Source organism: Grampus griseus (genome assembly GCF_964374135.1).
Source record: "Grampus griseus genome assembly, chromosome: 5".
In the NCBI taxonomy this organism is placed as follows: Eukaryota; Metazoa; Chordata; class Mammalia; order Artiodactyla; family Delphinidae; genus Grampus; species Grampus griseus.
In genome coordinates, this window is record NC_138998.1 from 9,659,790 (window position 1) to 9,677,163 (window position 17,374).

General features: G+C 36.8%; 1 protein-coding gene across 1 annotated transcript; it reads left to right on the forward strand.

Moving 5' to 3' along the window:
* Nucleotides 1-1,007: 1,007 nt before the first annotated feature.
* Nucleotides 1,008-16,213, forward strand: DAZL (deleted in azoospermia like; the record flags this gene model as incomplete). The annotated part of the gene is made up of 12 exons (XM_082654638.1): nucleotides 1,008-1,125; nucleotides 4,934-4,998; nucleotides 6,806-6,952; nucleotides 7,207-7,298; nucleotides 7,863-7,914; nucleotides 8,359-8,422; nucleotides 8,509-8,648; nucleotides 10,262-10,333; nucleotides 11,052-11,102; nucleotides 11,938-12,051; nucleotides 13,161-13,259; nucleotides 16,160-16,213. The coding sequence occupies 12 exons, from the start codon at nucleotides 1,008-1,010 to the stop codon at nucleotides 16,211-16,213; spliced, it is 1,068 nt and encodes a 355-aa protein (XP_082510764.1).
* Between the last annotated feature and the right edge of the window lie 1,161 nt (nucleotides 16,214-17,374).

Consider the following 17,374-nt stretch of genomic DNA (forward strand, 5'->3'; position numbering starts at 1 on the left):
GCATACTTATGCCTCTAAGGCACTTTTGGGGTGATGCCTGTCTCTGTGGGTCGGTGGGCCCCTTCGTCTGGGGCCGGTGCCTGGGGCGGAGGGTGGGGGGGAGGGGCACGATGCCGGCCCGGGCGCAACCCCTGCGTGCCCCCCGGCCGGCGCAGTCGTGCCCCGCGAGTCCCCCCGCCCCCCACCATGGGGGACGGCGGCGCGGCCGCCCATTGGCTGACGCGTCTTTCCGACGAGCCCCCTCACCCTGCGCAGGAGCCACGTCCGACGCTCCGGCCACGCCTCAGTCCCCCTGCGCCCCTCGGTCTCGCCAGCAGCCTCGGCTTTTCCTCGCTTGTCCACCTCTGCTTCCTCTGCCCAGTCAAGCGGGGCGGTGGGTACGAGCAGGCCTAACAGCAGCCCCGGTGCCTGAAGCCAGCCTCAGCTCCTTCTCGAGCCCCTCTGTGGGAACACGGGCTGCCGCCATCATGGTGAGTGGACGAGGCCTGAGGGGGTCCTCAGGGTGGCCGGGGCGCTGAAGGGGGCGGGGAAACGGGAGCCGAGAGCGGGGCCACCCGGCTTTCCTGTACTTGGGCTCGGCCTGAGGGCAAGGGGGAGGCGGTCCAGCACGGCCTACAGGGCGTTGAGGGCTGGCGGAGGGGCAGGAGGCCTGGCTGTGGGAAGGGAGTGCCCGGGGCCCCGCCCAGCACGTGCAAGCCCCGCGGCCATCCCACCACCGCAGCCAGGGTGTGGAGGGGCTTCCGGCCTCCGCCGTGGACTGGGGGGCGGGGACCCCGCTCCGCCCCACCCCCACCCCACCCCAGAAGCCTCTCTTCCCGCGCTTATTCTGAGGAGCCAGGCGGTGAGGCCTCCGCGAGATGGCGGCGTGCCTGCCGAGCACCGCGTGTCGTGGCCTCAGGCGTGCCTGCGTGCAGATGCGGAAGCCGGGCCCGAGCCACCTCGGGAGGCGGGGCCCCACGGGTCCGGCTCGGGGCTGGGGTCGGGCTTCCTGGCGGGGCTTTGGGGGCATGTCGAGACCTGGAGAGCTCGAGCCCGCGGTGCTCCTGGGGCAGCCTTGTGCCTGCGCGGTGGCAGCAGCGGGGCCGCGGGGCGGAAGCTCACCCGACGCCATCATTTCCCTACAAGGTCGGCGCTGTCCACGCCCCTGAGCGGCCGCAGGTGGGGGAAGTCTAGCAGTTTTTAACCCGGGGAACACTTTTCCCGAAGAGAAACCAGAAACCTTCAACAAAATGTCCCTAGAGTATTACATGCTCTGTTGGGTGACATTTATGTGAGTTTTGTTAAGTGCATTTAGTTGATTTCACCACCTCAGGGGTACAGCTCTGAGAACACTTTTGACCAACCGTCAAGTCACAGGTGTATTATATATGTGTAGTTGTCGGTAGTGTAATAACTGTTATCTTCTGTATTTTTAGAGGCAAAGGGAGGAACTTTATATACAATTTATTAGAACATATAAATTTTAAAGTAAAAAATTGTGATTGTATGTAACTGTAATAATTATGTCATGTACGTATCCATATCAATAACTAATAATCTGAGTTACTGTAATTATTTCCAACTTTGTTCTCTCCTCTTTTTAGAGGAAAAGGGGGGAAATGCTAATAACTTCATTGATTTTTTTTCTGATACAAAACTAATACGTTGGGCTTACCTGGTGGCGCAGTGGTTGAGAGTTCGCCTGCCGATGTAGGGAACACGGGTTCGTGCCCCGGTCCGGGAAGATCCCACATGCCGCGGAGCGGCTGGGTCTGTGAGCCATGGCCGCTGAGCCTGCGCGTCCGGAGCCTGCGCTCCGCAACGGGAGAGGCCACAGCAGTGAGAGGCCCGCGTACCGCAAAAAAACAAAAAAAAACGTTAACTCATTGGAAGGTAATCAATGTAAGAAAGTAGAGGTCCATCTTAATCCCAACATTTAACCACTATTGAAGTTTTGATGTACATATGCCCTTACAGATTGTTTTCAAGCATGTATTGCATATATACAGGTACATTTTATTTTATAAAAATTTTACCGTGCTATATAATACTATCTTACAACCTGTATTCTTCACTTAGTGTAGTGGGCCTTATTCCAAAGAGAAATTTAAAATAATTTTGAATATATACTTAGTTATTTTACCAAAAATTATATATTTCTATATTACCATTACTTAATTTTACCAATTCCCTTGTAATGAATAATTTGTTTACGTTAAAACAATACCATAATGAGTATGTTTGTGCAAATGTTTTGGCATGCTTATTCTGTTAATAACTTGAAATAAATTGCCAGGAGTGGAATCACTGGGTGAAAAGGTTATGCCCATTTTATAACGATTTTGAATTATGATACATTTTTCTTAGTAACTCTTGATAAAGCACGTACCAGTATGTATTCCCACTGGTGGTGTGTAGTGTGACCCCTTCTCCACACACTTTCCAATGAAAGGTATTGCAGTTTTTAAAGTTGCCAGTCTAATAACTGGAAAATATTTCACTGTGTTGATGTACTTTTTCTTTTGTTTATCATTAGTGAAGTTGAAGTTTGTCATTAGCTTTTTCCATTTCTTTTTTTTTTTAATTCTTAATCCACCTTTCTGTTTGCATATATATCTTTCCTTGGTGATTTATAACAACTCTATATTAATACATTAGTCATATAGGAAAAAATTTATAAGTGTGATAAGGAGAGACCCTTATTTCTAATTTTAATGTAAATTACTACCATGTTTCACTTTAAGCTTGATGATAGCCTAGATTTAGATCAATAGAAAATAAGATGTTTTTATTTTACTTGGGTTTTTTAAAAATTAAGAAATGGATGCTGTATTTTATCAAATGCTTTTGCAGTGGTGAATTACAGTAACAGATTTCCTAAGAATGAACCGTCCTTGAATTTACAATGTAAACTGTTCTTAATTGTATATTTTTTTGTATGCTGCTAGAATTTTGCATCTCAGTGTTGGGGGCAGGGGTGGACCATCTTAACCAGATTTTGCTATTTAGATGGTATTGGTTTTATTAAATGCATTGAGAAATATTCTTCTTCTTTTCTCTGAAAAATTTTTTAAAACATTTGAATTTTCCTTCTCTTCCACTCTCTCTCCTGTCTACCGTTGTTTCTGTCTAGGTGCGCTGCCTCTTAGCACCCCACTTGCCCTCCACACACAAATTACCTGTTTCTTCACAGTTTGAGAAAACTAGTGAAACTGACCCAGGAATTGAGTGCTCTTTCTTTTCTTAAGATTGTCTTTAAAAGTTCATTTCTCTGGGAAGTTAGTCATATCATCAAGATTTCCAAACTTAACTCCTACAGAGCATTCTAATCTGTACTCATATCCCGTTTTTTCAGGACTAATGTGTATTTTTGTATTCTTGCCTTTTTCTTGCTTAGCTTTCCCAGGATTGTTTGTTCATTGTTTGGATTCCCCCTGCCCCCCAGAGTCCATTATTTGATTTACTTAAAGGGTTTTATTCTGATTTTCATTTACTATTTCCTTAATAGAATTTCCTTTTCTCTTTAATAACTACTTCCTTCTGTGGATATGACACTGATGACTGCAAATTATTTCAGTTTGCTTGCATGAAGATATAATAGTTGAATAAAATGTCAAAGAGCTGACATCCCAGAAGCTTTAGTAATGATAAAGGTTTTTTTTCCAGCTTTTAGTTATCTTTGTCATTTGGTCATCCAGATATAAAAGGGAATTATTACTGTGAATAGCAGTGACGAGAATTGTGTATATGATGGCCTCCAAGTTCACCCCTACTTAATATTCCAGAATTACTCATTTCAGAACCCATCAACTCACTTGAAGGTGTAATTAAGAAAAATAATTATTTCTTTCATTTAATTTACATGCAGTTTATTTTCTGCATGCTGTTGGTAGGTAAGATGAATTCTTCACCAAACTTTTTGCTTAAGAATTCATTTGTGAAGTATTTTTAGCAATAGTTTAGAAGTAACCAAAGGTTGTGTGTGGTTCTGGATTTGTATATATAAGTTATAACTGTATGTAAATACACGCACAGGCAAAGTTTTAAAATCCCTATTGTTCAGGCGTCTTAAAATGGAGTACTTTCCTTACTTTAGCTTTGAGCACCATCTGCTGGCTCAGGACTAGGACGGACATAACGATGCCTTCCTTAAGACATTATGACACTAGTGAAATGATTTGATCAGTTTTATACTTAATACCTCAATTAAGCAGACAGTCAATTTGTACAACCCAACCCGAAACCAAACTTTCTATAATATCTAATGGCTTTTTTCTTTTTCGCAAATTACTGTTTAGTTGTTTCACACATCCATTTTACTTTTGTAAATAGGATATAAGAATTAGAACTTCCGGGCTTCCCTGGTGGCGCGGTGGTTGAGAGTCTGCCTGCTGATGCAGGGGACATGGGTTCGTGTCCCGGTCCGGGAAGATCCCACGTGCCACGGAGTGGTGGGGCCCGTGAGCCATGGCCACTGAGCCTGCGCGTCGTCCGGAGCCTGTGCTCTGCAATGGGAGAGGCCACAACAGTGAGAGTCCCGTGTACCGCATAAAAAAAGGAATTAGAACTTCCCTCTTCAATTCTGGCAACACTATCACAGGTTTCTCAGCTGTGACCCTGTGCAAATTTGGGGCCAGATAATTCTTTGTTGTGGGAGGCTCTCCTTTGTGTTATAGGATGCTTACTGTATCTCTGGCCTCTGCCACCCAGATACCAGGTACACCCCTCAATTGTGACAACCAAAAATGCCCCCGGGCCACAAAATCTTCCCCGGTTGAAAATCAGTATATTATCATAACTCTTTATAATCTGGCACAGTTTTCTGGCCTAATGTTATACCTCTAATTTAAAATACATTTATCCATTGTGGTTCACAGACAGCTAATATTATAAATAGTTTGTCAGATAAAAAGGTATCCAAAGTTCATCCACAAACGAACGGGAAATTGAGAAGGAGAAAAAGTCTATAAGAATTTCAGAACCACTATTTTGTTTTATTTCTGTTTTGGGTTTTTGAATGTGAGCTAATTGAAAGAGATTGGTAAATTGTCTGTCACGAAGGGAAATCTAGTCAAATTTCTCGATAGTTCAAGGTACGTGACTTATGTAATATAGTCCCATTTAGAAAAATAATAAAATTATAAAACATTTAAAAATGGAAAAGCTTTAGAAATAGTTTTTACTTTCTCTGATTTTATTGTCTTGGAATATCACTGTACCATAGTTAAAGGAAAGAATCAGGAACTATTCAAACAAACACTGAATAGCAAGTATGAACACAAATTAATAGAGAAAAGCCCAAACACTCAAATTTGGTAATTTAACAATTTTGATTTCATAGCTAATTAGTACAGCAGCTTGTAGAATCTTAAATTTATCAGTAATTTCTAACACTTAACAAAGTAGGAACTCTACCTGCTTTTCATTATTGTAACTAATTTCTATAAAAATTATTTTGCTTATCTTTTAAAAAATATGTATCGGTCGGTTTCTTTTGTCCTTGCTTTTGTTTTCCTTTATAAGCTGAAGTGTAATAGCTGTATCTCTCTCTTGCAGCCTTTTGTATTTACTACTTATAATCAATAGACACTTCATAAATGAATTTCAAATGAGCAGATGTGCCATAAACTAGTTTCCTGAGGTTCCAACTCAAGTTAGTTGTTAATTAATAGAGTATCTACAAAATAAGTACATAAATCATAAAAGCAGGAAAGAAACCTTTCTTTAACCTATTGAAAATCAGATACCAGGATGCTAACCGTATTGGCATACCACTTTATAGTTTACAAAACGAATTCACAGATGTTATCTCACTTCATTCTCAAGTTTTCCAAGAGATAAACAACTGCCAAGTAAGTGATTTATAACTTAGTAAGGTACACAAATGTCTGACTAAATCAATTTTTAGATCTCCTGGCTAAATCAGTTTTTGTTTCCGAAATATGTATTACCAGTAAATTCTGATTCAGAAAAATCTACATTAATCTTAGTGTGGGAAGCCTAAAGACAGAGTTCTGACCAGAATTCAGAAAAATAATAAGTTTCTTGTGTGGGTTTCTGAAAATAAAGATGATATCGTTTGTATCTATCAGCCCCTTGTGAAAATTACAGTAGGACTTATTTGGTATTATTCAAGAAGAAAAACATTATTTTAAAGATGCTATGAACACCCTACCATTAGGGAAAAGGATTATAAACCCTTTTTTTTTAAGCAGGAGCTATGATACGTGAGCAAATGATGTTTTCATGATCCATTTCCAAAGTAAAGCAGGCATACTAACACAAGGAGTGTTAAAATTATAAAGTCCATGTTAGTTTTGGTGAATAGAAAGATGAGGCAAAACAAATTGGTTTAAAACTTTCTTGTTTCCTTTTTGACGCAACTTTTAAAAAAAATTGGTTATCTTTAAAACCATACTTTTGAATAAGGTACTCAGAAAAATGAGAATTTGCTTATTGACATACAACAGGATGATTTTAGTAACTTTACTTTTTACAAAGCTGAACTTTCTAATTACTTAACCGGTTCACGTAGTATTTCACAAACTCAATATAAAATCAGTATTCTGCCACAGCACTGGACCGGGGTAGTGGTGAGTGACACTGGCTTTGAGAAAGTACTATATACCCTTCTGTTAAAATTTCATGCTGATCTACTCTGATTACCCTAGACCTTGAGCCTGAACTAAGCTATATTGATGACTAATTTACAATGAAAGTAATTTATATGAAAATATTTTGTATTTTAAAAACATAAATTATATTTCATATCATACGTCATTTTAGCCTGTATGCCTAGTGGTGATATCTGCTTTCCAAATTACAGTCTGCTGCAGATCCTGACACTCCAAACTCAACCATCTCCAGAGAGGCCAGCACCCAGTCTTCATCAGCTGCCACCAGCCAAGGCTATGTTTTACCAGAAGGCAGAATCATGCCGAACACTGTTTTCGTTGGTGGAATTGATGTTAGGGTATTGTATTCATGTTTCATTTATTTTTAAAAGTATTTTGTGAATAGTGGGATTTGGGCCCTGTTATAAGGCTTTTTTGGGGGATTGTTTTTATGTTTAACCTAATAGGGACTAAAAATATCTTTGACAAAGAACTACAGGTAGTTTGGGGGTACATGGAGGAGATACTTCCACATCATCAAATCTTCTTTATAGTATAATTGAAAATTTTGAATGTTGAATTTTTAATCTTGAAGTCAAATTTTTCTTCATAGATGGATGAAACCGAAATTAAAAACTTCTTTGCTAAATATGGTTCAGTAAAAGAAGTGAAGATAATCACGGATCGAAGTGGTGTGTCCAAAGGGTAAGTGAAACATATGTTCAATATAAATTATAATAAATATCTGAACTATAGTATCTATAGAGTTTCAGAAAATAAAATTTCAAATCTGGTATTATAACATTTGTATAAATGTAATTTGTTACTTTGTAATTCCTTTCATGTAGAAGATAAAAGTTTGCTACCAGCTCTTTTATTTAATCATTTGCCTAGTGTTTGTATTTAAATGTTTCCCATCTTCATTTGTTTCACTTAAGTGGATTAATCAGTTATATTGAAGAATTGTTTTCTTCACACATTTCACAGTATCTTAAATTTTAACTATCTTACCATAGATAGTAAGTTAAATTCAGGTTCATAGGTATGAATTTTCTGTTCATCTTTGTGCATTCTAATACAGATGACCGTAGGAAAATAAAACAGTAGTATTTATAGAGGATCTATCATGTACGTCTTACAGTTATTTATCTCAGTATATTCTTCATCCTTTATCATTATTACTTCTGTCAGTTATTTCATGGAATAATGAAGTTTCAAACCGTGTACTGTTACGGTAGTGATTTTATACTCATTTATTTGCCTTTCTAGCTATGGATTTGTTTCATTTTATAATGACGTGGATGTGCAGAAGATAGTAGAAGTAAGTAATCTTCTTTTGGGAAAAAATCTCTTAATTACCTTATGGATGCAGTGTTCAGTATTGTTTTGAGTTCTGAATATTTACTTAGTCTTGTATAATGTATAGAAATAAATATACTTTCTGTTTGAAATCCAGACTTAGAATAATCTTACATAACTTGTGAGAACCTGTTTATTTTTGATTGGGCATCCAGCCTCATGATCCAGAGACAGGAAAGATAAGAGAGAGTAAAGGTTTTTGATCAAATTCCACAACACCTCTCAACATTTGATTAGAGTAGTGAAGGTAAGTAAGGTAGCTTCAGGCTGATAAATTTTGATTTGGTATGTCTTTAGCACTGATCTTCTCCGATAGTAGTAATTTTAGAGAACTTGCATGTTTACCAAAGTCTTGGAAGTAAAGATTTAGACATTGATTCTAGTTTTGTTACTGTTTTATTTTCAGTCACAGATAAATTTCCATGGTAAAAAGCTGAAACTGGGCCCTGCAATCAGGAAACAAACTTTATGTGAGTAAAGAAAGGAATTGTTCTCATTGACATGTGTAGCTTTTCAGAGAACTAAAAATAGGCTTTGTTTTCTTTTCTTTAAAAAGGTGCTTATCATGTGCAGCCACGTCCTTTGGTTTTTAATCCTCCTCCTCCACCACAGTTTCAGAGTGTCTGGAGTAATCCACACACGGAAGCTTACATGCAGCCTCCAACCATGATGAGTCCTATTACTCAGTATGTTCAGGTAAGAATTACCTACATTCCTGTTTTTTGTGTGTATTCTGTTAGAAATCTTATACAATGAGATGGGCGCACCTTAAAAATTAAGCCAGTCTCACTTCTTACCCTCTGTGGAATTACGTCAACAATTTCCATAATAAGTGACAATATTATTCCTGTTTGAATATTTTTGAGTGACGGGACATCTGTTACTCCTGTTAGAAATCTGTCATTCTTAGTGTTACTTTTTTTTTTTTTGGCGGTACGCGGGCCTCTCCCGTTGCGGAGCACAGGCTCCGGACGCGCAGGCTCAGCGGCCACGGCCCACGGGCCCAGCCGCTCTGCGGCATGTGGGATCTTCCTGGACCAGGGCACGAGCCCGTGTCCCCCGCATCGGCAGGCGGACTCTCAACCACTGCGCCACCAGGGAAACCCAGTGTTACTTCTTATACTAAGCTAAAATCTGCTTCTATATAGTTTGTAAGCCTTTATCTTAGAACTGATGGCTGTAGCCACATAGAATATATCTTTTTTTTCCCCCAGATAACTCCTAGAATATTTGAAGGCAGCTTTCCTCATGTGTTTGTTTGGTTTGTTCTTTTCTAGGGTCAGCTATTCTTTATTTGCAGTGATTTCCAGATGCCTTCTCATATAGATTGTTGATTTCTGGATGTATTATGGTTCTAGAATGGATAAATTTCTGGTGACTTAACTATATTTGTAAACTCTATGAGTTTCTGGCATATAATTTGTCTCGTCTTGGTTACTTTAATATTTGAAGTGGGGTTTGGAATACTTACCTCCCATTGATAATATTTATTTTTTTCTTAGTTCAGTTTACTTTCTTCAGTTTAAAAGACATTTTATTTTTAGGAAAAGAAAGAAGCAAAATAATAGTGAAGTAGTTCTGCAGTGTCTCTCATTTGTTTACATTTTCCATCTACCTGAAGTGTAGGATATATCTTTTTATACTTTTCTTACTTAAAACACAGATAGAAGAAAAGCCCTACTTGTTCCTAACATTTACCATGAGGTATTATTACCTATTCTGGTATATTTATGTATGCTACTACCTAGATATTTTCAATCAATAAATACCTTTTGAAAGATATAATACAAAGACATTGTATTGTCTCTTTTCTAGTTTGGGGTGATAAACTGCCCTTAACTTTTAGAAGTGAAATACAGAAAGAGCCAGAAAGTCTGTAGGAGGATCCCACGTTACGCCGAAATACTGTCAAAGGAATACAAAACTGCTTAAAAGTATTTTTACAAAAAAAGAGAACACATGTATTAATACAACTCTAACATGGAAATCTATTCTAATAGAGTCTTATCATCATGTAAGAAAGAACTTCTGGATGGGAATAAATATACAGATAAGGTAAACTTAGGCTGGCAAAATCAGTCACTCACCTTATTTATCTCTTCCTTCTCCCAGCCCAAAAGACTAACATTTGACAGAGAATACTTATTTCTTCATGAAGCCAGTCACTCAAATAGAATCTTGCATTGTATATGAAAAAACTAAGATTTCTTTATTTTCATATTTTTTTTACATTGGGAATAATATTCCTTCTTTCTCATTTTTAAAAATACATCTCGTTCATTCATTCTTTCTGTAAAATTTATTTTCAGGCTTATCCTCCTTATCCAAGTTCACCAGTTCAGGTTATCACTGGATATCAGCTGCCTGTTTATAATTATCAGGTAATTTAAGAGGGATCAAAATAATTTACATTGGAATATTATTGAGACCTTTATTTATGTAAATTTCCCTAATAGTTTGTCATTTAAAGTAGTTGAGTGTGCTTAAAATTTAAGAAAAAAGTTGGAATTAGTCTAGAATTAGGGCTTCTCTGTTACTTAGAAATAAGGGAATGAACTTAGAAGCTTTGACAGGAATGAGTTTAGGAAGAAGCTTCCTCTTGTACAAGATTTGGTGTCCCCTTCTGTATTTCAGCATGTATTCTTCATCTTTTCTGTCAAATAGCTGAAACATCCAGGCTGACTTTTATGAGTTTTTCTAATGGCATAGGTTGAAATAAAATGATTACTCAGTTCTTAAGAGCATTGAATTCCAATTATGTTTGATAGTGTTTATTTTAGCTGGCTGCTACAATAGTAGTTCTCTGAATTTCTGCCCATGGATATGACCATATCTATGGTAATATATTTAGAGAACTGTATGTTTGAGTTTTCCTGTAGACCAACTCCAGAAAATTGAGAAAAAGATGGAGTTTATATATGAAAGTAATAATAAAGTCCTTAGGTATCAGAAACAGAAAGTACTTTATTCTTCCATTTTGTTTCTTTTATTATAACAAGGTCAAGGAGCCAGCATGACAGATACCTCAACATTGTCTATCTCATATCTTTGTGAAAATGTGAAGGTATATTTAAATAATTATTTCCTTTTTTTTCTAAGATGCCACCACAGTGGCCTGTTGGGGAGCAAAGGAGTTATGTTATTTCTCCGGTAAGGTGAATTAGCGAAACATGTACTTCCTATTTTAGAGTTTTTTACTGTTTAACTATTATATATTTTAAAGTATTTTACTGTTCAGCTATTATATATTTCTTGACCTTTTGCAATATCAAGTATACCTAGAAATATTTTAAATGCCCTTTTACATTATGTGTTATGTTTTATTTCTTGTCAACCCAAGTATATACTCCCATGGGAGAAACTGTGCTTTTTGTTTCTCAGGTTGTTGTGTGTGTACTTAAGCAATGGCTGCCCTGCATACAACAAGTGCTCAGTTACTTGTTGATAGAATATGTAACCAAGAAAGGTAGTTTTAATAACTATGCTAATTCTAACTCCAGGGATTTAGAATTAGTATTGAATCTGCCTCTAGTTTTCTTGCCATAAAAAATGTGATGAAGAGAAGCAAAAATGTTTTGCTGTCAGTACTGTTATATGTTACATAAGAAAAGGAAAAAAACAAGAGAGGGTGCTACCTCTAAAACACCTGAGCCTTTGTTACCTTCTTTCATCAAGATTGGATATTCGAAGGATATAGTATGAGCTGAAATTCTCAGGCACTAGGAGATTCCCTTCTCATTCCCTTATTATATGTTGGAGTTTCTTTTTCTTAGGGAAATTGTCCTAATTCTGATTGTGTTGACATTTCAAAATAAAAAATTGCATTTCAACTCTACGGTTTGAAATAGTTTCTGAAATAATGTAATTGAACTTCACAATCCACATTTAGACTTTCAGTGTCAGCTCACCATTTTGAAGAATAGATTTAGAAATGTATCTAATGTACATCTCTTTAATTACACTTTTATCATCATTTTAAATGTAGACTTATACAGCCGTTAACTACCACTGTAATGAAGTTGATCCAGGAGTTGAAGTTTTGCCAAGTGAATGCTCAGTTCATGAAGCTACTGCATCCTCTGGAAATGGCCCACAAAAGGCAAACATCTAATTTTGCTTATTAATATTTATATTTTTATTGTTTTTCAGGTTTTAATAATGGCCATTTGAGAAGCAAGCATCTTTGCCCAAATTTAAATACGTTACAGAGCTTGAGTCATTGACTAATAACTTTGCAATTTACATAAAAGTTAATGAAATTTTAGGCATCCCCAAACTTTCAGTGTGTATATATAGTTGCTGATTCAGTAGTCCTTCCCTCTGTTCTGTTTTCATTGGGGTTTTTTTGTTGTTGTTTTTTAACCGTAGTTTAATAAATATTGTATTAACGTGATTTGGTGGGGTGGGTTGGTTTCCTCAAGAATCCTACCCTTCAAAAGAGGAATTAGTATGAATTATATCTACTTTGTCTTTTGCCAATTTAAACATTTATTTAGCTAAATAATAATATACAGTTATTTACGGTATTCTCTCTGTAACATTATATATGGTAGGAGCTCTCAAGAGTGGTGGAGCCACTAGTAATTGAAATATTAAAACAGGCAGAGTTGTTTCTTTTTTATCATTAGAGCAGATCCCTATAACAACAGTGCCCTCACTCTTGAATTCTGTGTTTTCTCGTATGGGTGAGAATATGGAAGTAATTGATGTGATTGGAATGTGCATAATAACATAGGATGATTCCCATTGGAGTATGTGTACTTCGTTCATGTGTTTCTCAGTGGAAAAATGTTGAGAACTACTGAACTGTGGGGTGAAAAAATTCCCAGATTTGTTACACAACTTAAAATTTGAAAAAATATCGAAATAACTTACAGTATAATTATATTACCAAAGTTTAACCTAAATGTTTTTTGAAATGTTGAAGTTCACTGTTTTTTATCTAACAGGAAAAATTAAAGAGGCTTAAGCAAGTATCTTAGGGCTTGACTAATTGAGCTTTTTAAATCAGTACTCTATCACTAAGTTTCTGAAATAATTCTTAAATTTGGTACAAAAGTTACACACTAAGTGACATGTGGCACGTATTACAAAATTACCTGAGAATTCTTTAGAAATAAGTGTATGTGTTCATTAAACTTTTTCAAAAAGTTTGTTCCCAGTGAGTAAAAGGAGGAATAGTCTTTACCGAAAACTTCTGTGTTTCAGAAATCTGTGGACCGAAGCATACAGACAGTGGTATCTTGTCTGTTTAATCCAGAGAACAGATTGAGAAGCTCCTTTGTTACTCAAGAAGAGTACTTCAAGGTATGAAAGGAATAGTGTACAGGATAAAAAGCACACTTGTCAGCCATAAAGTATCTTTTTTCTGTGGTATATATATTTTGATACTACATAGAGCATATATCAGTAATTGAACTGTTAGCTTTTGACTGTAACCCAGTAAATCTGTGAGTGAGTTTTAAGTGGCAGTGTATTCTAGCTGCTCAAATCTTGATATAGTGTAGTTTGCCCTTAGGGAAGATAATCTTAGCAGAAGCCTATACTGTAGTTGATAGGGTTCATGAGAGTTGAATGAGAATATTGGCTTGACCAAATAGGAAAAGAGAAAATTTTAGAAAGAGAAAGCAAAACTTAAGAGTACGTAGATATTGGACTAAAGAGAAGAAAAGAAATTGATCACTCAGATGATGCTTGAACCAACAGTGTTTTGGGGGGGAGAAAAGAGGTAAAATGAAGTAGTAAAAAGAGCTGAGTAGAAAGAAATGGAAGTTGATTCAGAGTTGGTGAAGTGGAGAAGAATATGGGTGTTTGAATTTAAGAAAGTTCTGGTTTCTGATCCTGGTTCTGTCACCTTGGACAAATCATTTAAATCTTATTAAGGCTCCAGTTTTTACAAGTCTGAAATGAGTCTCTAAGATCCCTTTAAGTTGTGAGTCTCTGAATATGGAAAGGAACCGGTCGCTTCAATGGGGGAAGAATACTGTGCTTTTTAAGTAAAGGGAAGGTTTTTGTTGTTTTTTGTAACAGGTTTATTGAGATAACGATTTTCATACCCCACAGTTCACCCATTTAAAGTGTGCAATTCAGTACTTTTTAGAATATTAACAGAGTTGCGCAACCATAACGACAATCAATTTTAGAATATTTTAATCACCCCCAAAATAAAGCCCCTGCCCATTAGCAGTCACTCTCCCCCAAACTCTCTAGCCTTAGGCAACCACTAACCTCCTTTCTTTAAGAATTTGCCTATTCTGGATATTTCATATAAGTAGTATAATATGTGACCTTTCGTGAGTGACTTTCACTTAGCGAAATGTTTTCAAGGTTCATCAGTGTTACAGCATGTATCAGGACTTCATTCCTTTTTATTTATGGATCTGCCACTTTGCGTTTATCCATTCATCACTTATTTGATAGACATTTGGGTTGTTTCCACTTTTGGGCTCTGATGAGTAACGCTGTGAACATTCGTGTACAAGTTATTGTGTGGATATACGTTTTTATTTCTCTTGGGTATATATCTAAGAATGGAACTGCTGAATCACATAGTAACTGTTTAACTTTCCAAGGAGCTGCCAGAATTTTTCTAAAATGCACCATTTTGGAACCATTTGTAAGCCATTGCTTTGTATCTTAAAACAGGGAAAGGAGAATAGCTTTTTCCATCTATGAATGGAAATTGGATAAAGCTTAAAGTGTTTTTAAAAGGAATACTTAGGCGTTCTTTTAATGCAGAAGGCTAGAGCTGTAGCAGAGTTAAGTTCTTAACCCCCTTCTCATTGGGGAGTAAACCCATTCATTTAAAGTTGATCTTTGTTCTGTTGTTTCATTCTGCATAGGACAATTTAAAAGGAAAGAACTGGACAGCTTACTTTTGCCCAAGGTTCTGCAGGTTAAATAGGTAGTACTAAAGGATTTGTTTGCAAAGCAGAAAATCTTTAACCAGCAAGTCTTTAAACTTGAATTTTTACCTGGTATTAAAAGTTTCTCTTTGAACCTTCCAAAATTTTCTGCTTCTCTGAGCTAAGAGTTAGAAGTTGTGTAGCATATCTAGACCTACTTTGATTAGCTAAATGTTGTTATTGTTGTTTTAATTGAATTAGAATGCACTGAGGCGGGATATACACTGTTGCCATGATAAATTCCAGCTCCTTCATAATCTTTCATATCCTGCCTGATCTCTGAAGATACTTGAGTTTGTGACCAGTTTTCTGGGCTTTAACCTAAATAGGATATTACCCTGTTAACAGATTACATGATTTCCAGAAGTCACCCTTCTTTATGTGACAATGGAATTTAATCCCTAGGAACAGGGCACAGTTAAGCTAAAAGTGTAGAGAAGAAATACTATTATTATGTTATTGCTGGTTTACTCAGCTCCATTCCTCTTTGTAAGGCCTCATTTCTTCTATCTGCACATCTGCAAGCAACGTAAAGTGAAAGGAAATTTTTGCATATATTTTTATTTTTCTATTCATTTCCTAAAAAATTACATATCGGGCTTCCCTGATGGCGCAGTGGTTGAGAGTCCGCCTGCCGATGCAGGGGACACGGGTTTGTGCCCCAGTCCGGGAAGATCCCCACGTGCCGCGGAGCGGCTGGGCCCGTGAGCCACGGCTGCTGAGCCTGCGCGTCCGGAGCCTGCGCGTCTGGAGCCTGTGCTCCGCAACGGGCAAGGCCACAACAGTGAGAGGCCCACGTACCGCAAAAAAAAAAATTATATATCTTCATTACAGGTTAAGAATATGCCTTTAAATATGCCAAAATTTCTATCTTTTAACCTGAAAGCATAGGGTTTCAGATTGAAGTGGATTACTCTTCTCGAGCCATGATTTCTGTCAGATGTATTTTAGTAAAAATAGGACTTTTAAAAATCTCATGTGCTTTTCACCAGCTGTCTTTTTGGGACATCACTGCCAAATCATGAGTTAATGTACATAAAAGGGTATTGATTCTAAGTCCTCTTTTTCTGAGTTACTGATACTTCTTTTTTAACTAAATTGTTGAATAAAACTGGTCATTGGTACATTGGTTATCGCAAAGTTCAGGAATGCTTCCCCAAAAGGATCACTTTTCTTTCATTATTTATAGCGTTTAAACCCAAAATAAATGCTTTTTTAAGTACAATATTTTTCAACTGTCTTAGGTGATAATGGTAATAGGAATTTTCAGTGAAGTAAAATGGAGTATTCTGTCTTTTCTAGGATAAACGAGTTCATCACTTCAGAAGAAGTCGGGCAGTGCTTAAGTCTGTTTGATCCTCTGCTAACTTTCTAGTCTCACAGGAAGTTGGAGGTTTTGAGTAGTAAGAAGAGACTGAAAGTTTTTCCCACTATTTTAGAGATTTAATTCTGAATTTTGATAAATCACACTTAGACTTTCTATACAAGTTATATTAGATTGCCTAGTTTTATTTTACATTAGAACTGTTTTTCATTAGACATTTACTTAGAAACTGGTTTTGTGTTGAATATATGGTTAAAAGTAAAAAAAAAATTGAGACTGAAAGGAATAACTTTAAGATTTATCTGTAAGGATTTTTTTAATTGACATTTTAAGAGTTTAAAAGCAAATGCTGATTTCCAGAAAAATTGTTTTAGAAAACCTATTTTGAAAGGTCAGAATTTTGATTAACTACAAGCACTTCACTTCTCCAACAAGTACCTATGAACAGTACAGTATCTACAATATTGTGCTTTTATGATTTGTCTAGAAATTTACCACAAAAGCAGAGTTTTTAAAACTGCATTTTTAATCAGTGGAACTCAGTATATAGTTGGCTTTATTGAAGTTTTCCTTATCTAAACCCAGTGAAACAGATTCTAAACAAATAGTCCAATCAGTGGGTCTTACATTTATTAGTTCAAAATATTTAATCTTACCTAGAATCCACACATAGAGGTATCTGATTGGGATGGTAACTAGGATAACTAAAATTCTGGGCCTAATTTTTTTTTTTAAAGAATCCAAAACAAACTAAACTTTACTAGGTACATAAGCTTCTCAGTGAGTTACCATTCTCCTTTTTTTCTTTTACTTTTTTTTTCCTTGAAATGATAAATTCAATGGCTGTGTCTTAAATTGTGCAAAATGTTGGTATTAAAGAAGGCTGAAACTTTTTTTATGTCACTTAAAAGTTAATCAGAGTATCTGAAAGGAATAGATTTTGTGAAAAACATTAAAATATTAGTTATTTGTTAAAGAACAGGTCGATTTTTATTTTTGTTTTGTAGCTTATTATATTTTCTTTTTTAAAGTAAAATATGTCCAGGAGAATCGAATTAGTTTTGGCGTTTCTAAACCACAAAAGTTGTTGAGTAATACGCATAGCCCAAAAATATACTAGCGTTGTGTTAACAATCCATTTTTAGGTTAGCTAGGCTCCTGGTTAGACATTGTAAATCGTGACAAACAACTAG